The following is a 22,441-nucleotide window of genomic DNA, read 5'->3' on the forward strand; positions in this document are numbered from 1 at the left end:
ATGGGATCGCAAAGAGTCAGACATGACTGAGCAACTGAGCTGAACTGATAACCAAGTATTAGATACAGCAGACTTGCCATCTATTTCTATAAAATAAACATGCAGTGTTATATTTATTTTGATTAGCAGTAATAACAAAATATTACCTAAAATTAGTTGTAATAGTGTCCTGAGGTAAGAAAGTTGTACAAACTCAAGAGCTGGGTTGTCTTTCCAATCTTCTCATACTCTTGAGAGAAGGACGGTAGGCACGGAAGTCAGTAAGGCAAAATGCTTCCTCAGAATTGTTTTCAGAGAGATTCAGAAGAGAGAGAAAAAATTAGGGACTATTCCAAACTGGATGTGAAATAAAGTGTTACCTTTTGTCAAGCGATAATGTTTCTCTTTCATAGCCAACAATATTTGAAATTACATGAGTGGATTTCCTGTGCTGTATGTTAAGATAATTCAACTTCAATGTTTCTATCAAAGATATATTGAAAAAGAAGTTTTAAGTACAGCCCTTTGTTTTTTGAAGCTGTGTGCTTCAAAACAATCACGTAAGTGAAAATATGTTTGAGAAGTTCATGTCCTTCGTGTTTTGTTCCTTTTGAAGGAATGTGATTTTTGTTAAAGTTATCGCTGCAGCTGCCTTTTAGAAAATTGGGTTTCTGTTTTAAATAAGGCTTGGTTGGTTGGTTAGCCACTAAGACATGTCCAACTCTTTTGTGATCCCATGGATTGTAGCCCACCGGACTCCTCTGTCCAAGGGATTTTCCAAGCAAGAACACTGGAGTGGGTTGCCATTTCTGTCTCCGAGAGATCTTCCCAACCCAGGGATCAAAACTGTATCTCCTGCATTGGAGATAGATTCTTAACCACTGAGCCGCTAGGGAAGCCCTAAAATGTGCATGCTGCTGCTAAGTCACTTCAGTCGTGCCCGTCTCTGTGCAACCCCATAGACGGCAGCCTACCAGGCTCCCCCGTCCCTGGGATTCTCCAGGCAAGAATACGGGTGTGGGTTGCCATTTCCTTCTCCACTAAGTGATGCTAGTCCCAACTTAAAAATAAGGATATATAGGATGCTGGCATACTCTTTAATCTCTCTGAGACATCATTTGCTTTCCAATAAGTAGGAGAAATAATACAGAACGCACAGGCTACTGGGAGAACTCTGTAAGGTCATTTTTCACTGGCCTCTTGTAGTCACTCGATAATTATTTCCTTTCCTTCAATGTCTTTGCTCAGAGATGATAGAAATGGTTACCCAAGCATCTGTGTGTTAAAATGATATTTTCTTTGTTGTCTGTGAATGTGCATGGGTATATCCAGTTACTTTGTAGAGGAATCAGTTCTGCAAGACAGTTTTCAGCTATGAATTTTTATAATGAAACCTCATTAACTGCAGTATGGCCCAAGGTGACATTTGGCACTTATATGGTTATTTTTTAAATAAAGTAATTTGCATGATTGCCTTTTCTTTTTATTGGGGGTGGGGGGAGGACATAAGAATTTTGAGTGTTCATTCCATCAAAGCTCCCCTTTCAGCCTTCAAAGCTTTTCTCAAGGACATTAAACACTTTTCCTAATTACTTTTTATTGATTTCTTGACATTTCTGCTTAACATTGACTGCTTATTTTTAGGAAACAAAGGATGCTAACCTAAAAATGTTAATGGTGCATTTGGAAGTACAAAATTCAATATTTTAATCACGTCTCTTATGCACACTTATAGCTTGAAAAACTGTCTTATCTTACTGCAGAAATAAATATACAATCTTTAACTGACTTTGAGCAAATCTATGATTTGCAATATTTCAAGTTTTTAATAAGTAAAGATAAGACTTGACAGTGAATAAAAAATTAGTAAAAGAGCTACCATATTACTAATAGAGAATAAGTTGACAAAAATTAAGCAACTGCATTCTTCTTCAATTTTGCAGTCCTTTGTCATTAGTGAACACTTTAATTATGTCCATCACTCTCTGATATATAGCATTCATTTTGTTAGGGATGAATATGTAAAGCAGTTTTGATTAGATGATCCTTATGTGAAATCTAACCAAAAGAAGGTGGTCTCATTTAGAGACTATTTAGAAAGTCCTTTTTTTCAAAATAGTTATTCATTTAAACTATCTGGTAGTCAGGATTTGCCTTTTTTTTAAATATTGTTTTGATATGGACCATTTTACAAATCTTTACTGAACTTATTACAATATTTCTTCTGTTTTATATTTTGGGGGCTTTTTTTGGTCTTGAGGCATTTGGGATCTTAACTCCCTGACCAGAGATCAAATCCATACCCTCTGCATTGGAAGGCAAAGTCTTAACCACTGGACCACCAGGAAAGTCCCAGCATTTGATTTTCAATTAAGAGTGCTACCATAGGACCCATTTTTAAAACCTTCTTGTGGGTGATTTAGATATTATATGAAAATGAAGTTAGAGAAAAATTACAGGTCAACAAAATGAGCCTAATTTCAAATGTCACTAGAGATAATTTTCATTTTATGTAATTTATGTGCATTTCTTATAGATACACTTTTTTTTTCTTTTCTCCATATCTCTTTGCTGAATTCAATCAACTTTTAAAGGATCTAGTGGTATTAAATTGCACTGAGGTCAATCAGATATATGCAAATATTAGATATTGCTCAAGCATCATAACTAATTTGGTATTTCAGTTGGAATAGATCCTGCTGCCATAATTCTCCAATGATGTCTATAAATCTGTATATTTATGTTTCTACATGCATTTGTAATATGTACCTCCATAATTTTCTCTTACTTTGGCTTCAGAAGGAAATAAATGAGGTGGGTTTTTCTAACTTGGAGGTTATTAATAAATGAAAGTTAAATTATTTTCAAAAAAAAGAACTTTAAAAAGAAAAATAAGGATAATTTGAATGGAGGTTAGATAAGACCCATTATAACACTGCCACATCAGATGGTCATATTGCCAAATTATTTGATCACTTTCCCAATTCAGCCTAAACTATTCAGTATTGGTTTAGTCTTCTGGTTCTTAGAAAACTTTAACTGAAAAGACAACCACTTTATCTGCATATTATGAAATACACAGTATAATATTAGATAACATGGACTGAACATTTTACCTGAATTAAGATTAGAATAGCACTCATGTGACTAACGTTGTCCTGTCTTCTGCTAAGAACGCATGATGTAAAAGTAATGTTTTGAGTCTCATTTCCGACGTACAGACATACTCAGAAAGTGATTTTTATGGAAGGTAGAAGAATATTACTTCTCATTCTGTGGATAGGATGTTAGTTTTTTATATGTTTGTTTATTTTTTACTACATGGTCACAGGTAGTTCTGGACTGAAAGAATCGTGAGACAGAAAGCTTTCGTGGATATATTATGGGCTTGCAGTCAACCTGCCTTAGAATTTCTCTCCACTTTGTTTATTACTCTGAGAACACAGGCCTGCAGTTCATTTTCTTTCAACCTAAGTTTCTTCATCTGTAAAAAGGGTAGCACCGGTTTAGTTGCCAAGTCGTGTTTGACTCTTTGTGACCTGGTGGACTGCACCCTGTCAGGCTCCTCTGTCCATGGGATTTTCCAGGCAAGAATACTGGAGTGGGTTGCTATTTCCTTCTCCAGGGATCGATGCTGGGTCTCCTGCATTGAAAGCAGATTCTTTACCAACTGAAGCACCAGGGAAGCCCATACCTATTTCTTAGGGCTAATTTTGATGACCATGGGGCTAGACTATCTGACACTGTAGGCATTTAATGAATATGCATCTTGTTTTTTGCTAAGGATTGTATTGCCTTTACCTTACAGATAATTTTTGAGATTCTTTAGCATTTATTTATCCTTCCTGGAAAAAAAAATGGAACAGAGAGAATAAAAGCAAAAGACATTCCCTACCAATTTACAGCCAATGGTATCAATGCTAGATACCTATTAGGTTAGGCAGATACGATTTCTACTGCAGAAGACAAGATAACTAAAGAAAAGGATGAAGTTTTATGATATTAAGAGGAAGATGCTTAGAATAAAAATATAATATCTAGAGAATTCTTCCATCTTTGGAATCATAAAATGTCTTCTCTCTCTGCTTCTCATTTCTTTTGTGCTTTTCCCTTACCTGCCTTGAAGATTACCTTAAAGCCAGAACATGGTAAATAGCTTGCCCAATAGAAATGGTAGTTGTGAACATATTTAATGTGATCTCTGCTGTTTTAAGTCTTAGCTTCACTGTGGTATAATTTATTCTGGTTCATATTCTAGAAGTATGACTGTTAATCATGGATAGATTTGTTTCTTCTGTTAATGAGAAAGGCAGCAGAAGGGTTGTATTCCCAGAAAAGCACTGCTTTTTAAGATCTCATACTTGGATACTGGGCAGGAGAATTCACTTGAGTAACTAGTAAGTCTGACATGACCCTTTTCTTTGTACTTTTCTCTTTGAGCCCCTAATTAATCTGATGGGGTTTTTTTTTTTCCTGACATTGTATAGAAACTGTTTCCTAAAAGTACTTTGTATTCCTCCAATCTACCAAAGATTAAAGAATCAGGACAGTCTTTCTGACATTGATGCTTCTGGGACGGAGAAGGGCAGTTCCTATCACAGGTAATGATGATAATTCAATTTAATCCTTTACCACCTGTTTTTTTTTTTCATTTTTTATTTCCCTTTTAGATGATATATATATATATATAGTGGGAATTGCCTTTAAAGTGTCTGGGAGCCTTATTCAGAAAGGTAACCAAGCATATTTGTTATTATCATTATATATATATTTAAATATATACATATATATTTTTTACCAAAAAAGAGTTGGAAGTAGAGAATGAAGATTAAGTAGAATGAATTTTAGTAGAAAATGTAGAAGTAGAGAATGAAAGAAACCTGATGGAGAATTTAGCATTTGCTTCCCGGTTAGCCACAAAGCATGCCCATTCTTCAACTTTTGAATAATTTTAAGGTACTTGTCTCTTATTTTAATTTATGCCTGAGGAACTGGAAATGCTAACAGTTGCAAGTTCTATATTTGGATTTGATACAGATGCCTGTCAGTCTTGCTGAAATGATAACTTCTCTCCTCCAACTTTAAGCATATCATTTTTACCTTATTAAGTCATCAGGTTTAGCTGAGCAATGAGGGTGTGATCCCTTTGTGATTGGGATTATAAAATGCTCCTGATGATTTTTCAGGGTACTTGTGACTAAGACTTCAGTGCCAGTCCTGGTGTTTCTTGTCACCAGTTATGAGAGTGAGGGATCCTATCTGTCTAGACCTCTGCTCCCTGGTCGTCTGATCTAAGAACAGTCGGAACTCTGCTCTGACCTCATTTTATGCCAAGTCACAGAATTCCTTATAAAATAGAGGAGACATTTCAATAAATCAGATGTATTTCATATCTCTAGAGTTGGGTCATTCATGACTTCTTTCACAGAGTTTCTCAAATGGTCAGGAGTATCATTTTAGAGCCTGGAGCACTGGTCCCTCAAGTAAGAAGACTCAACGTGATGCTGGGAAAGATTGAGGGCAGGAGGAGAAGGGGGCGACAGAGGACGAGATGGATGTGACTCAGTGGGCATGAGTTTGAGCAAGCTCTAGGAGATAGTAAAGGACAGAGAAGCCTGGCGTGCTGCCGTCCATGGGCTTGCAAAGTTGGACACAACTTAGCGACTGAACAATGAAGAACAATTCCTTGCTCAGTCCCCTTCTCTCTTTGACCTGTCCGTATGTCCTGGGGTACCTTTCTCTAGAATGTGATTCCAGCAGCATAGGTCACATTGCCTGTTTAACAGACTCCATTTCATCACTTCTTCCATTTCTGTAGGTTTTCTTATGGCCATGTTGCTATTATTTTGGTTCTGTGTAGGAAACTCCAACTTCATGTCAGGATTTGAAGCTAGACTTTACCATAAATTGCAATTTTCCAGGCTCTCGGCCTAAGGAATATGGTGCATTCAACAGGGAAAAAGAAACCAAGGAAACTAACCACACTTCGCTTCAGCATCAAAAATCCCTCCAGTTGGAATAAATCCTCCTGTGACTAAGTTTATTCCCTGAAGGATGCTTCATCCTTCTTTATATCACAGAACTGGCATCCCAGACCTTCCTGATTGAATTGACCTTCAGATTCACTTTTAGGGCCCAAGAAGGGCTAAGCTTTCCCAGAACCAACAACATCCTTCTTGTTTTCTCTTTCTCTCCCCTCCGCCATCAGATTACTTTTTTGTGTACTTTCTCTCTAACGTTCACGGGTAAGATTTTTTTTCTAATTTTAAAAATATGTGTGGCCAGCATTTTCGGTGAAAATTACTGTGGATGTGCCAATGTCTAGCTCTGACTTTAGAAGAAATATTTTGACACTATGCATTCGCTTACAATTTCCATCTGTTCCTCCATGTGTCCTGCTTGTTCACCTTTGAGCGACTAAAATTTGTTATTTACAACTGAAATAATTCACAGATGAAATGGCCTTCAAATCCTGAAAACAAACAAACAGACAAAAAATGAAAACAGAATCACTAGGTGGCTCTTTGAAGGATTGCATCGGGCAAAGGATTAACATTGACTTTGAAATACTTTAAAGAATAATCAGATATTTTACCCATATTGGTAAATAATGAACTCGTTTTTATTCAGTCTGCTGAAAATTTTATTTGACTTTATGATGAAAAAATGTCAACTAATTAGACTAAAAACAGAAGTCTAGAAAACAAAATGGGGGGAAATCATGGGATATCTTGGGCACTTTATAAGCTCTAGGAAAAGAGCTTTGATTCCAGGATTGATGAGATTGTGTTAAAGACAAAATAGCCACCGTCCTTATTTACAAATGAATTCTTCAAGTCCTGTCACTTTTTTCTACCCACCCCCGCCCCCCCGCCCAAAAAAAAATCTTAAGGTAGAAAGCAGCTTTAAGTCAATGGGTAACAGAGTGCAGTTTGATTTTCTAAGGAAGGAAAGTGATAGTCACAAGCAAACACACACACACATACACACACACACACACAAACAGTGCTCTGCCAAGTGGGAAATTAACTTCCCAAGCATGGACCTCAGGCCTAGTCTGGTGGCTGTGATAGGTCCATGCAGCCATTTGACAGGTTGTGATAACCTTTTAATGGAAAACAATGTGAAGGAGCGGTGAAGGATTACTGAGTTCTAACAACATCTGTCTGGTAATTAAGATCCTTTTCTCATTATCACCATGTAATTCCAGGAACTTGTGTGGCATCTGTAGAATAATGACTCACTTTTGTGAGTTCTTTAGACTCTGAGAAAAATGGAAGCACTGAAATTTGGGGCATAGAACCTGAGGCATTAAGATACAGGGAGAAGCAATTTCCTCAACAGAAACGATCACCCACCTGGGACTGATGTCTATGAAGATATTTACATCCCTGGGATTAAGTATCGAACACACTAGCAAGGTGTGTAATCACACACACAAAAAAAACTTTCTTTTAACAAAAGAGCTCTATATTTCAGTATTATTAGGAAGTAAGGCATCCTTAAGGGACAAGCCATGAATCAAACAGGTCGTTTGAAAGAACAGGGTTCAAGCTCTGGTTTCTTCTTAACAAGATGACCTTTGTCTCGGATGTCTTGTTTCCACTAAGAAATATAACCAGAACTTGCCTGTGGTCTGTGAACTTTTCCTTAGTGGAGCTCAGAATCATGACTAACACTGGCTGGATTTCCCCATTACGGTAGTCACTGGCGAGTTCTCACTAGGTATTTGGAATTGCTTATCTGAGCACAGATTCCTACTGAGACTTACTGTTTGGTTCTGCAAAGTGTTTGACTTCTTTTTAAAGCTTTTCCTAGATTTCCCTGACAGTCCAGTGGTTAAGATTCTGTGCCTCCAGTGCAAGGGGTACAGGTTCAATTCCTGGTCAGGCAACTTAAGATCCCACACACTGCATAGCAAGTGCTAAATAAATAAATAGCCTAGCATCATAGGATATTAAAAAAAAAAAAAAACTTTTTGCATAAGTGACAAATTTCAGCTGAAGACGTTTGATAGCTCTCCAGAAACTGCATAGGGACAGGAGGAATTAAACTGGCAAAGTGGATGTGGGCTAAGGTTGGGTTGAGTTCTGCCTGCTTGGATGTTTTGGGGTGGATTTGCAGAGCCATGGTTCCCTCACAGCTAAGGGGCTACTCAGCCCTGATTTCCTGCTATATGCTGTTTCCTTCATCAGTGTTTAGGTATGGAGCCCTCAGTGAGGAATGGAAAGAGCAAAGATCTGTATTAGATACAGACTTGCAGTGTCTGTGGTTTATATTTGAAAGGCAGGAAGACCATAGCCGTTCTGAATTATTGCAGCATCAGGAGATAGAAGTGTTTTATTGCCCAGCTAGATATATCACCTCCAGGTAAAAGAAAACGTGGGGAGGGAGATGGGAGGGAGGTTCAAAAGGGAAGGGATACATGTATACCTATGGCTGATTCATGTTGAGGTTTGACAGAAAACAACAAAATTCTGTAAAGCACTTATCCTTCAATTTAAAGATTAATTTTTAAAATGTGAAAAAAACAATAAATTATAACTAAGACCCTACATGTGAACCTTCTTAATATTCCCTGTTTCTTCCAGAGCAGGGAAACAGCCAGGCAGCTTTGATAAGATCCTGGCCTCTCTCCTCTACTTTCTTTTACAACGTGTTTCAAGGTGCCCTTGTTTGGTTTAGCTGTAAGCGGAATGATGATTTCCATTGAGGTTTTCCAACAAGCAAATGATGTCAGTATATAAAACAGTTTGACCAGATGATGAGAGTAGGACATTGAACACATGGCTCCAGGTTTTGTTTTGTTTTGTTTTTAATATATTGTGTACTTTGGAAAAAGAGTTCAAAGCATGCACCTGTCTGTTTCCTTTTTATTGAACAACAAGGTTTAATGGCAACAGTAGGAAAACAGGTGTCTGTTCAGCCTGAGTGTGAAGGCCTAGAAATTGAAAAACAAAATAGAACAAAAATCCCAAGTCCTGAAGGAAAGCTTCTTTAGGCATAATGTAATGCAGGTTAACTTATAATTTCGGCCCAGTTCCTGCAAAGGCGGGGGTTTGCCTGTCGTATTTCCCATCCCCACCTCTAACCTTAAAAGAATATGTTCTTTAGAAAAATAAGACCTAGGGTGAACTAAATATTACGAGACCAGCTAGTCCTCTGGGCAGCAGGGCAAAGTGTTCTCTGGAGGTGAAGCATTTGAAGTTATGTGTGTTTCTCAGATGACCCTGTTTTATGAAACAGAAACAGAAGGACGGATATAGAGAACAGAGTGGTGATTGCCAAGGGGGACGGGCTTAGGAAGGGATGGAGGGGGAGGTTGGGGTTAGCAGATGTAAGCTTCATTTATAAACACCAGGGTCCTTCTGTACAGCACAGAGAACTGTATCCAGTATTCCATGATAATCCATAATGGAAAAGGATATTTAAAAAGAATGTACATATGTATAACTGAATCCCTTTGCTGCACAGCAGAAATTAACACAACATTGCAAATCAACTGTTTGTTGTTGTTGTTGATGATGATGTCTTGTTGCTAAGTCACGTCTGACTCTTTTGCAACCCCGTGGACTGTAGCCTGCCAGGCTCCTGTGTCCATGGGATTTCCCAGGCAAGAATACTGGAGTGGGTTGCCGTTTCCTTTTCTAGTCAACTATACTTCCATAAAAAAAAAAAATTGAAGAAAAAATAAAGTTGTGTGTTTGAAACTTTGTTTTCTGACCATATATAAATGGCCATAGCAATATTGAAAAAAGATTTCTGTGTGTTATTTGGTGACCTAGAATTTGTGCTAGGACCCTAAAAACCACAGAAACACATTTCATGGACACATCATCCTACAGGAAGGGATGTTTTGCTATTCTGGTCACGAACCTGGGAGGAGGGAACTCCTGGGAGTTCTGGGAAAATCTGTGGGTTGAAATTAACCAAGTGCAAGACAGCAAGATTCCTATGGTCAAACATGCTTTTACTGCTTCATTACTTTATACACAACAACCTTTGGCCTCAGTGTGGAAAATACTGAGCTTGTGGAACTGGAGTCTGGCTCTTTATGTCTACAGTCATCACAGAAACACAGAATTGCTGTAATTTGGCTAAATGGCGTGTAGTGATGGACAGTCTAGGGGTTTAGAGCTGCCAAGGTGCTGTTTGAAGGGATAGTCTTCAGGTCTGTTGTGTTAGAGAGCCACTGATCAAAGAGGTCTGACTCCAAGCTGAAACCCTTGGAAGATGATGTCTGTGTTGTCTGAATATTGTTTTTTCCCTATACTTTTATAGAGACTCCTTTATGCAAAATACTGAACATAATTACTTTAAATGATTTGTCGGGAATCATTTTCTGTCAAGGACATGCTTTCATAAATCCTAAGACTATCACTACCTACATATCTGTATACTTAGAATTTTGGGCGAACCAGAATATTGTCTGCTTGTAACAGGTTCCTTGATATCAACAGATATGTGGTAGTTACACTAGGAAAGCATCAGTCATGTAGTTTTGGCTGCAAGACTTGACATTTTGATTTTACCAATGAGTGTTGAGTATTCAGAATGGGCTTCAGTCCCTCTGTCTAATAATATCACAGGTAGTTCCTAGATTGTGTGAAGAGTAATGAGAAAATGTGTGTTTAGGCTGTTTGAATGCTTTAGAAAGAGGTGCAATACAAGGTGTGAAATACAAATGTCATCATTTAGTTCTTGCTTAATTTTAATGTATATGCTATAACCCACTCCAGTGTTCTTGCCTGGAGAATCCCAGGGACAGGGGAGCCTGGTGGGCTGCCATCTATGGGGTCGCACAGAGTCAGACACGACTGAAGTGACTTAGCAGCAGTAGCAGCAGCAGCATACAAAGTAGTGTAACTTTTCAATATGTCGCCGGTTCCTCTCCCATCGTTTCTGTGCTATTTTGAGCAGTCTTCCTCTCTCTTTAGGCCTTCATATCAGCTTTTTCACTGATCTCCTGGTCTCCATTTTTCTCCCCTTCCAAACACTATAGAATAGACCATTAATTTTATTAATTATGGCCCTAAGCAAAAGCCCAGCTCCCTCCATGACCTACAGATTAAACATTAATTCCATCCAGGGCTTCTTTAATATGGATGTATTATTATTTTATGGCCTCATTAACTTCACCTCCCTATTTACAATCCATCTCCCAAACTGAACTACTGCTTTTCATTGAATGTGAGATTTAGTTTTCTACATCCAGAAATTCATTTGCTTTTCCCTTTAATAGAATGCCTTCTTCTACCCAAAGTACAGATGCAGTTCCCCTTCTATATCACCCTTTCAAAGTATCTCCCATTCTGCATATTTATTGTTAGGATCACACCTACCTGACCTAATTGATTGATATTTACTCTTGCTGTTGTGAATATAATTCTTTTATTTTATTCGATTTTCTTGCTAGTTAATATAGGTATCCAACCATTTCTTCATCAGTTGCTAAGTCATGTTTCCACTCTTTTTAACCCCTTGGACTGTGGCACTCCAGTCTCCTCTATCCTCCACTATCTCTGAGAGTTTGTTCAAATTTGATAAAGTATCCACCTGCAATGCAGGAGACCCCAGTTCAATTCCTGGGTCAGGAAGATCTGCTGGAGAAAGGATAGGCTACCCATTCCAGTATTCTTGGGCTTCCCTAGTGGTTTGGCTGGTAAAGAATTCACCTGCAGTGCAGAAAACCTGGGTTTAATCCCTGGGTTGGGAAGATCCCCTGGAGCAGGGAAAGGCTACCCACTCCAGTATTCTGGCCTGGAGAATTCCATGGACTGTATAGTCCATGGGGTCGCAGAGTTGGACACAACTGAGTGACTTTCACATATCCATTGAGTTGGTGATGCCATCCAACCATCGTATCTTCTGCCACCCACTTCTCCACTTGGCCCTCAATCTTTCCCAGAATCAGCATCATTTCCAGTGAGTCAGCTCTTCACATCAGGTGGCCAAAGTATCAGGGCTTCAGTTTCAGCAGCAATCCTTTAAATGACTATTCAGGGTTGATTTCCTTTAGGATTGACTGCTTTGATCTCCTTGCAGTACAAGAGACTCTCAAGAGTCTTCTCCAGAGAAGGAAGTGGCAACCAACTCCATGGATAGTATCCAATTATATCTTTTTCCAATAATGATTATTTCATCTTTCCTACAGTTATACCACAATTTGTTATTTCTGCCTTGTTGCATTGGCTAGAACTTTCAAAGCAGAAGTCAGCATTCTTGCTCAGTCTTGATATTAAGGAAACCACCTTCCCAAGAGTTTCACAGTCAAGTGTGACTTAGGTGGCCAGAAGTCAATACTTTTAGGTAGCATAGAGTATCACTCTAATTCCAGTTTATAAAGACATCTTTTTTAAAAGCCTGAAATTTATATTTTGCATTTTTAAGTTTTAAACATTGGTAAGCATACATTTCGGAGAAGGCAGAGGCACCCCACTCCAGCGCTCTTGCCTGGAAAATCCCATGAACGGAGGAGCCTGGTAGGCTGCAGTCCATGGGGTCGCTAAGAGTCCGGCACGACTGAGCGACTTCACTTTCGCATTTCACTTTCATGCATTGGAGAAGGAAATGGCAACCCACTCCAGTATTCTTGCCTGGAGAATCCCAGAGACAGAGGAGCCTAGTAGGCTGCTGTCTATGGGGTCGCACAAAGTCGGACACGCTGAAGCAACTTAGCAGTAGCAGCAAGCATACATTTAAACATGTACCTATAGATAAACTTGCATATTGAACATATGAAAGTGCAGAGAATAATGCAACAAATTGCCATGCAGCCATCATCTGCTTCAGCAGTGATCAGTTTTTTTTGGTCCTGATTTCACTCACTTTCCTTTCCTCTTACTGTTTTGAAGTAAATCGCAGGCATCTTATTATTCAGTGTAGAGATATTATAGCATGTATCTCTGAAAGATAAGGACTATTTTAAAATATAACCATAATGTATTTTATACATATACCAATTAAGGATAACCCTTTAGTAATATGTATTATCTAATCAATGATCAGAGTGCCTCTTTTACCAGGATCTAAGTAAGTTTTACTCATTGTGATTGGTTTATGTATCTCTTTTTAATATCTATTTTTTAGGTTTTTCTTTTCTCTCACCCTTGGATCTGTATCAAGTTCTAGTTGTCTTTGTCTTTTTATCTTCTTTAAAGGTTTTTTTTTAAGAAATCTAGTTATTTGCCCTGTAGAGCCTCCATAGTTTGGGTTTTTCCAATTCCATCCTGTGACTTTATTTTATATGTTCCCCCTGACCTATGTTCTTCCTGTAAATTAGTAGCTGTATCGGGATGCTTGATTAGGTTTGATTTGGGGGATAAAAATACTTTATAGGTACTTTTATAGAAATTGATTTTCAGTCTCATCAGTGTTGATTATCTCTTGAAATGACCATATGACTTATATTTTTGATATGCCATGATTTTTTTTTATTTGATGAATAAGATAATGAATTTGCCTCATAGTTTCTGTCTTTTAACCTTTCATCTACTTTCATTTACTTGGTGAATAAAATAACCTATGTCATTAAATGTCATATGGTAATTGCAGCAGCTCCCTGAATAACTGAATCCTTGATCACTTCCCTTTGTTTTGATGTGATTTTTTTGGTACTCCAAACTTTTGGCCAATCTGGAAAATGACAGTTTAGCATTTTCTGCAATGGCATGACCTTCTTCCAGCCAAATTGATACTGGTGGGAAATGCAGAATACAGTAAAGAATGTGGCCCTTCTACATTTAGCCTGGTGAGACCTATCAGTTCAGTTCAGTTCAGTCGCCCAGTCGTGTCCAACTCTCTGCAACCCCATGAATCGCAGCACGCCAGGCCTCCCTGTCCATCACTAACTCCCGGAGTTCACTCAGGCTCACGTCCATCAAGTCGGTGATGCCATCCAGCCATCTCATCCTCTGTCATCCCCTTTTCCTCCTGCCTCCAATCCCTCCCAGCATCAGAGTCTTTTCCAATGAGTCAGCTCTTCACATCAGGTGGCCAAAGTATTGGAGTTTCAGCTTCAGCATCATTCCTTCCAAAGAAACCCCAGGGTTGATCTCCTTCAGAATGGACTGGTTGGATCTCCTTGCAGTCCAAGGGACTCTCAAGAGTCTTCTCCAACATCACAGTTCAAAAGCATCAATTCTTCAGTGCTCAGCTTTCTTCACAGTCCAACTCTCACATCCATACATGACCACAGGAAAAACCATAGCCTTGACTATATGGACCTTTGTTGACAAAGTAATGTCTCTGCTTTTGAATATACTATCTAGGTTGGTCATCACTTTCCTTCCAAGGAGTAAGCGTCTTTTAATTTCATGGCTGGAATCACCATCTGCAGTGATTTTGGAGCCCCAAAAAATAAAGTCTGACACTGTTTTCATTGTTTCCCCATATATTTCCCATGAAGTGATGGGACCAGAGGCCATGATCTTCGTTTTCTAAATGTTGAGTTTTAAGCCAACTTTTTCACTCTCTTCTTTCACTTTCCTCAAGAGGCTCTTTAGTTCTTTTTCACTTTCTGCCATAAGGGTGGTGTCATCTGCATATCTGAGGTTATTGAGATTTCTCCTGGCAATCTTGATTCCAGCTTGTGTTTCTTTCAGTCCAGCGTTTCTCATGATGTACTCTGCATAGAAGTTAAATAAGCAGGGGGACAATATACAGCCTTGACGTACTCCTTTTCCTATTTGGAACCAGTCTGTTGTTCCATGTCCAGTTCTAACTGTTGCTTCCTGACCTGCATGCAGATTGGTGAGATCTATAAATACATCAAATTAAGCCAGTCAAGTGTATTGCTAGTATTTGCTTTGTAGGCTATATGGATTTTACTCCTTTAGGAAAATTACTGATAGGAAAAGAGTCAATGAATAGGAAAAGAGTCAACAAACAACTTGAAAGTTTGTTGGCTTCCGGCTATGGAAATTGTATACTCAGATAAAACTGTCAGCAATTAATAGAAAATATACAGCAGACCTGTATGTCTGGAGTGGCTTCTTCGCTATGAAAAGATTATTGGCTTAAGGAAGAAAAGGTAGCTTTTGTGTGACTCCACCCAGCCAGCAATCCACTGTAGGAGACTCCTTTAGCAAAATGAAGACATCCCAAAAGGTGTTTATGCCATTAACTTGCTCTAAGAAGCAGTTGACTAGAATGATCACCCTGTGATCATTGTGAGTGAAATGTGCTGTAAGAAAGAAAAAAAAAAAGCAACATCTATTGTTTGAAAAATAACCTTTCTTGACAAGTTTTATTTTTCTAAGGATAATGCTATCTAATGACACCCAAGCATTTGCTCAGCAACTGCTGGCAACTTAGAATCTGTTTTCTGTTTAGCTACAAATGAGCTCAGGGTTACAACAAAAGTTAGAATTTTGTTTTACCAGCAGAAACCCCCATGGGTCACTTTTCATTCTGCTGAAGAAGGAAGAAATAATACTAGAGTCTTCCCAGAGAGCTTGTAAGGGAGGGAAGAATCTAAAGGCAATCCTATGAACCAACTTCAGCCCCAAAATACATATAAGAAAATAGAAAATAAGTGTGTCCCGATTCACTTCTGTGACCTTGGGCATCCTGTACACTTTTGTGAATTGCTTGAACAATTTTATGAAAGGCTGCAAAACTATTCTTTTGAGATGATTTGTATCCACTTTTTCAATATAAGACATTAGATACTAAAGCTCAAGTCCATCACTTAACCAGTTAACCTCTGTCAGCCCTTGTCAGCTTATTCTTTGGACAGATGCTTACCTTCTGGGTAATCTACCAGCTTCTAAGTATTTCCAGCTTGGGACTTCCCTGGCAGTCCAGGGGTTACAACTTCACCTTCCAATGCAGGGGGTGTGGGTTCGATCCCTGCCTCAAGGCCAAAAAACCAAAACATAAAACAGAAGTGATATTGTAACAAATTCAATAAAGACTTTAAACAATGGTCTCCATAAAAAAAAAAAAAAATCTTAAAAAACATTACTTCCAGTTTGTTAGTGAGTGCTGAGGTCCATGAAGTGAGATGCTGTAATTCTACTTTAGAAAGTTCTGGTTCCGCTTATGGTCTCATGATGGTTCTTCCCTTAGGACGAGGGAAGTGTCTCTATAGCAGAGTTGAGGCCAAGGAGATCAGCTCTGGGAATACCCAGGTCAGGATGGGTTTCTTTGATCTTCTCTTATCACTTTTTTTCCCCCAAGTATCTATTTGCTATTCAGCAAAGGATTGAATTACTACTTGAAAAAAAAAAAAAAGCCAACCCAGTGCTATGATGCTTCCGTGGTTCTGTCTGGCTCTGGATCTTCGTTTGGAGAACAAATGCCTTCCCCACCCATCGTTGGCATCTATAGGAACTGCATTAGGTGGCGTGGCTTTTCCTGCTCATCTTCTGAGCCAGAGCATCATTTTCAGGAACAACATAAGCACTTTTTCCTAGTAGAAGTTCAAAGTGCTCTGGTACATAATTGCTGAGGTGCTATATTCTAAGCAAAAATAGTAATTTCAAATTTATTTTAAAAAACTGGGAGATCCAAGAACAAGGAAGCATGCAGATTTCTAAATACATAGCCACGGAGAATATTACAGGTAAGGATTGAAAAAAAAACCCTGCAACTTTGCAGTGATTGGCATTTTCATGTCATAATATAAAACTTGTTAGTGTTAGTGTATGTTATTGAGGAGACTGCATGGAGTGATTTAATTTCATCTTCTGCAAGTAAATTGTTAAGAATTGTCCTTAAAACTCCTAGTCAGGGCTCATTCCCTCAGGGAAGACAGGATCTAATGATCCTTCCTTGGGGTAAACACTATACACTCATACTAATTCCTGCTAATTGTCAAAGAAGAATAGGCTGGTTTCTTATCAGCAGTTTGCTTTTGTGTAATAGCTATGGTTTGTTGGTACTATCTACTTCACTGATAAGGAAAACACCACATAAAACAAGCAAGAAAGTAAACCATCCTTTCCAGCAGTATTTTCTTTTTAGGCTGTCTTTGAGCAAAAAAAGCCTGGTATTCTACAGGAAATACACTGTGTGATTCTATGGGAAAATATTTAGTAATGAGCAGCCAACATTTAATTACTCCTAAAATTTTATTCTGCATGTTTACTAAAGTATGCAATAGTATGTGATTTCCAAAATGTTTAGTTACTGATAATATGGCCCATATTCTATGGACATGTTGCTATTAATATTTTTAACTATTTTAGAGTTTTAAACTGTTCAGATAACACATAAGATTATAAATACATTGAATTTATGTAACTTGGAAGCTCAGTCAGAAATGTTAGAGAATTACATCTGAAACTTACAATATATTATAAATCATATTCTTCAATAAAAAATTTTTAAGAACTATTATAGAATTATGTGGATCTGGAAAGTTGAAAATAATTACATATTTGAGATAGTTTCTTTTTCTTCTAGCTCAATTGTTCTTCAGTTTTATTTTATAAGCAAATTGAATAGGTATAAATTATTGACAGTGATTTTGAAAAAGAATAATTTATTAATATTTGCTTCATGTTTTGTAATCACTCAATGGTTACCCCTCCAAATCAAACCATCTCTTCACATTTTGTAAAACAATAATTTACCAAGAAACAACATTCGAGGCTGATTATATGTAATTACAGAGTCCGGACAGAAATGTTTTTGCTTCTCTTTGTTCCATATTTATGCCATTAGTAATGGAAACATGTCATCTCTTTGTGTGTAATTTTGCAGCTGGCAAAGCATTTTATCAAACTTTGCAGCAATTCTATGATATCTCATTTTTGTAGCTGAATACTCTGAGACAGGTAGCTGGGACCAGAGTCCTGCAGATAGTATTTGGCAAAATTGTGCCTTGCGCCTGATTCTTCTCAGCTAACTCCAGGGTCCTTTCACTACCTTTTATCTGTAAAGATCTCCTTTTAGGGAGAATTGTTTACAGCCTTACAAATTTCCACTGCAGTGACTGTAGCTGTTGTTATGTCTAGGTGGTCATTAAAGAATTGTGGATAGATGGAAAGAAGAAAGGGAGAGAGGGAGGCAGCCAGGCTAGAAAGGAAGGATCCTATTGCATGGTGCAGGATTTGGGGAGTCTTTAAAATGGGAATTTTAGTCTGCACATCATTGGTTAAGTCGGAGAACTGTCCAGACCTCCTCAAAATGGTCACTAGTCACTAGTCCCGAGAGTCACTTGTCTATCCTGACAGACCAGGTTGAGAGTGAACACTTGAAAGCAACTACTGTGCTTACACGTTCTCCCTTATAATTTTGAAATCGGTAACATCCCAGAGAAAGTCTGTTTGGGATAAAATGTCCATATAAACGCCAGACGTAAAGGTAATGAAGTCATAGTTACATATTCCTAATTGCTGTTCAGTTAGCACTTATTTTCGTTGTTGTTGTTGAGTCGCTGTCGTTTCTGACTCTACCCGCAGATTTTGACAAACTAGTTACAAAGCAGGAGGAGGCAGAGTTTATTAAGGACTGAGTAAGTGAGATCTCTGTCTCCTACTTCTAAAAGCAGCTACGAAGGTCATCTTTTAGATATCAAAAGCATATTCTCTTGGCAGAACTGTAATCTTTACCTCTTATAAATTCCTGCCAGCTGCCTTAAAAAGAATGCTGTTTCTACAGTTTTGGCTGAAGAATCTGCTTTGTCTGTTTCATTAATTTCTGGCAGAATTACCAAACGGAAACTGACTGAGCAATATAGCATGTATAGGCCAAAGACAAAGGATATCGCTGCAGAATTTATAGATCTGCTTAGGGCTGACTGTGCACAGCGTTCAACTAAGGAGAATATAAGGAAGCCTGGCAAAAATCTGAAAGGTGCATTTATCACCATTTCCAGCCCCGGTTCTTCCGACAATTATAGCTTATTCCTGTGTTTGGCTGTTGGTTCAGAACAGTTGTACCAAGTCAGTCCACACTTTGCTTCTCCTGGGAGTTAATTTCTGCTTTGTAATTCCATGATCATTTTTATTCTTTCTGCTGCTAAAGGATGCAAGCACTATGTAGGATAGTCCCTGACCACATAAGAGAGCTGCTACTTCATTTTCTCCAAGAGTTATTTTATTATCAACTATTCCTGTTCCTAGTGATCCTATTTCATGATCTAAGGACTTTTCAAATGATTGTGTCATAACTGAGGGTGTCATGCAAAGGATAATGCATGTCAGGGAGAATACTTTTAAAGGATTGGGGAGGGGAAATGGATTATTTCAAGTTTTAACCCCACGTTTCTTAATGCTACTTAGTTGATAATGCAAGATCAGAACGTCCAAGGAATAGGTATGATGTATGTGTCTCTTCTATCTATCACAGCTAATTTTCTTTGTTAGTTTGCAATGAATATAGAGTGTCTGCTTTGGCAGGGAAGGGAATGTTGGTTTTGATGTTTTTAGTGAAAGCCTCAGCATTTGTTCTGGAAGAGCCTGCTGCAGGGTTTGTTGCCCAGCTTGAATAAGGGGGAATTCTTAGCAGACTGGCAGGAGGGATTCAGGGACTGCTGCTGGGGTCTGTTGGAGGCTAAGAGCTCCTTTGCAGGAATAGGGTGACAGAACTCTGTGGGCGGTCCCTTCAGCAGAAATACTCTGCCCAATTTGTCATTCCATAGACCCCTGTCAGCAGTGAAAGTTCTTAAGCACAAAACCTTTAACATTGAAGACAACACCCACCTAATGTTTTTAAAGGCAGTTGCCATGGATGAAAATATGCATAGCACCTAAGTAGATAGTTTTTCACATGAAGATATATGTCAAAATTCATGCTAAGTGGTATATAAAAATTGCCTACTCAATGATTTTATAGCCAAATGATGCAAATTATGTTCCCTTCTTCCTGGAAAAAAAAGACATGGTAAAAGGTTAGCTGATAAGAGAGGGTAAGGAAATCACCCCGTGATTCTTTGGTTACGTTTATAGACCTGAGCTGGACATTTAGAAAAGCATTCTGAAAAGAACTTTTTGTTGGAAGAATTTAAAAATGAACCCAATTTTTAATTTCCATAGTAATTATTCAAGAAAAGCATGCCTCTTTGAAAATCTTCAGATTTCTATTAAGCTTTACATCTGATTGATAGATACCAAAATTGAGATTCTTCCCTATCTGCTCCATTTTGCCACCTGCTATTATTCATCAGATGCCAGTTTAGCACCAGTTCCTTTACCTTGTTGTTGTTAAGTCGCTGAGTTATGTCTGATTCTCTGTGATCCCATGGACTGCAGCACGCCAGGCTTCCCTATCCTTGTCTATCTCCCGCTCAAACTTGTGTCCAAAGAATCAGTGATCCTCTACCTAGATTATTGATAATCTCTGTAAAAATCTTCCAAGAGTCCCCTGTTTTCTAAATGGGAAAAATGACCATCTGGGTGGTTCAGTAACTTACTCTTGAACACAAAGCTAGTATTTGAACCAGATAGTATTTGAACCAGATCTGTCTCCAAAGTGCAAATCATTTTGACTGTCCTTTGCTCTTCCTCCTAAAAGCCATTGGTGAGAACCATGAAATGGTCCCAAACATGCCTTAGACAGAAGAATAAGAGACCAGAAAGGAATTGAATCATGCAGAAAGTAAATAATCAGATGCTGAGTATTTTGATCAGGTAGAGTAACAATCAAGCAGAATTAGAGGAGCAATTAAGTTAAATGTCAAAGCACAATGTGCACTGATGAAGCAAATGAAAAAGAAAGGCAGGAGAAAATGGAAAACTACATGAAAGGTCGAATATAAGTAAACAACGGGATCTGAATTCCAGTTGCAAATACTAAAATAGAAATTAATAAGGAGAATACAGGGTTAAAAATCACTAAGACTGTGTCAGATAATATTTCATTTCAAAATGAAATCATGTTATCAATTAGTTGCCGTTTTAAATTGATACCTAAATTCAGTTGCGCTGCTATGAATTTATATCATTATTTTTGAGCCTGCTTAGAAAATTTTCCTTTTTTTTTAACTTCTTATTTTGTATTAAGGTATGGCCAATTAACAGTGTTGTGATAGTTTCAGGTGAACAGTGAAGGGATTCAGCCATACATGGAAAATGTATTTTTCTTAGTAGATCTTCTCTTTGCCACTTCTTTAGAAGATAAAGTGTTGGTTATAAGAAATGTTTGTTTCCTATTTAATTGTAATTAAATTAACTATAATTACCCTTTTATAATTTTATTCTATTTATTTACACATAGAAAGTACTTAATGTCTTTAAGTCTTAATGTTGTTGTTTATTAAGCCAGAAAGTCTCGTGGAGTACATCGTATCTTATATGAGCTCTTCCTTTTAAGAGCATTTAAAGGCTGCTCAGAAGAGGGAAAGATGATCGTAAAACTTTCCCTTGTTTATCTTTTATCCAGCCACATCTACATCTACAGCTGGGACAAGCCATCTTGTCAAGTGTGCAGAGAAGGAGAAAACTTTCTGTGTGAATGGAGGCGAGTGCTTCATGGTGAAAGACCTTTCAAATCCCTCAAGATACTTGTGCAAGTAAGAAAAGAAACCCTCTGTGTGACTTCTGTCCATGACCGCTTCTTTCAGACGATTCTGTGTCTCATGATGTATTGCTGCTGCCTTTTCCAGTTTTGTTGCATTGTTTGAGTAATGCTGTTTTATTTGTAGAGTGTTGTGAAAAGGTCACACCATTTATCTACTCTGTTATTTCCAGAATGGTTTTTTGCTTTTTTCCATGTGGGTGTTTGGTTGTTTTTTTGTTTGTTTGTTTGCCTTCATATTTATAAAGTTGCTTTCCTTGTGGTTTTCCTCCTTGTTACTTAAGAGAGATGTGCAAATATCATAGATGCCTAGAACTTTGGATACTTGCATCTCCAGCCAATGTATGACTGAAGCTGTAAGATAATGTTCCTTTTTACTCTGGTGTCACCTGTGAAGCAAATAGGACAACTAAAAGAAGCAGAAAGGCAGGCAATTATTTGCTGACTGATATGTTAAACTTGGCATTAGCTTTATAGCTCCTTTTTAAAAATGGAGTTTAAGTTGATCTCACTAATGAAAAACCAGCAATGTGTTATTAGTTTGGAAATGCACTTAGTGTGTGTAGCATCATTGCGTGTAGAAGGCAGTGTTTTTTCATGCACTGTAGTTATTTATAGATATATTTAAAATGGTGCTCTCTCCAATGACCTGAAGGAGTTGATGAACCGTTGTGAAGTATCACAGTTATTCTCTCTCAACAGACAAAATTAAACAAAGATGTTGTCAGGACATTAAATATTAAAACCCTGAAGTTAAAATTAGTAGATCTTATTAAAAGCACATTTATTGTGCAATGCATTTTTAGTTTATGCTTGATATATAGGGTCTGTGTGGTCCATGGACTCAAATAATTTGTCACGTTAAAAGATATTTAATGTCTCATTGAAATGATTACAAGTACATGTTTATTTTGTAGTTAACTAGAAGCTGTATCTTTCATAAATATAGAGAATAATTATAAGCCAAGATAAAGTTAATAGGTAAGAGACTTTTCAA

General features: G+C 37.9%; 1 protein-coding gene across 20 annotated transcripts in view; it reads left to right on the top strand.

The window, feature by feature from the left end:
- Positions 1-22,441, top strand: part of NRG1 (neuregulin 1) — a 232,663-nt gene that overhangs the window by 177,419 nt on the left and 32,803 nt on the right. For all 20 annotated transcript variants that reach the window (XM_069572866.1, XM_069572857.1, XM_069572868.1 and 17 more), the window contains one exon: positions 21,310-21,439. In XM_069572866.1, the coding sequence (XP_069428967.1) occupies positions 21,310-21,439 (130 nt within the window). The remainder of the gene's footprint in view (positions 1-21,309; positions 21,440-22,441) is intronic.

This window comes from Ovis canadensis, chromosome 26 (assembly GCF_042477335.2).
Source record: "Ovis canadensis isolate MfBH-ARS-UI-01 breed Bighorn chromosome 26, ARS-UI_OviCan_v2, whole genome shotgun sequence".
NCBI classification, from domain to species: domain Eukaryota; kingdom Metazoa; phylum Chordata; class Mammalia; order Artiodactyla; family Bovidae; genus Ovis; species Ovis canadensis.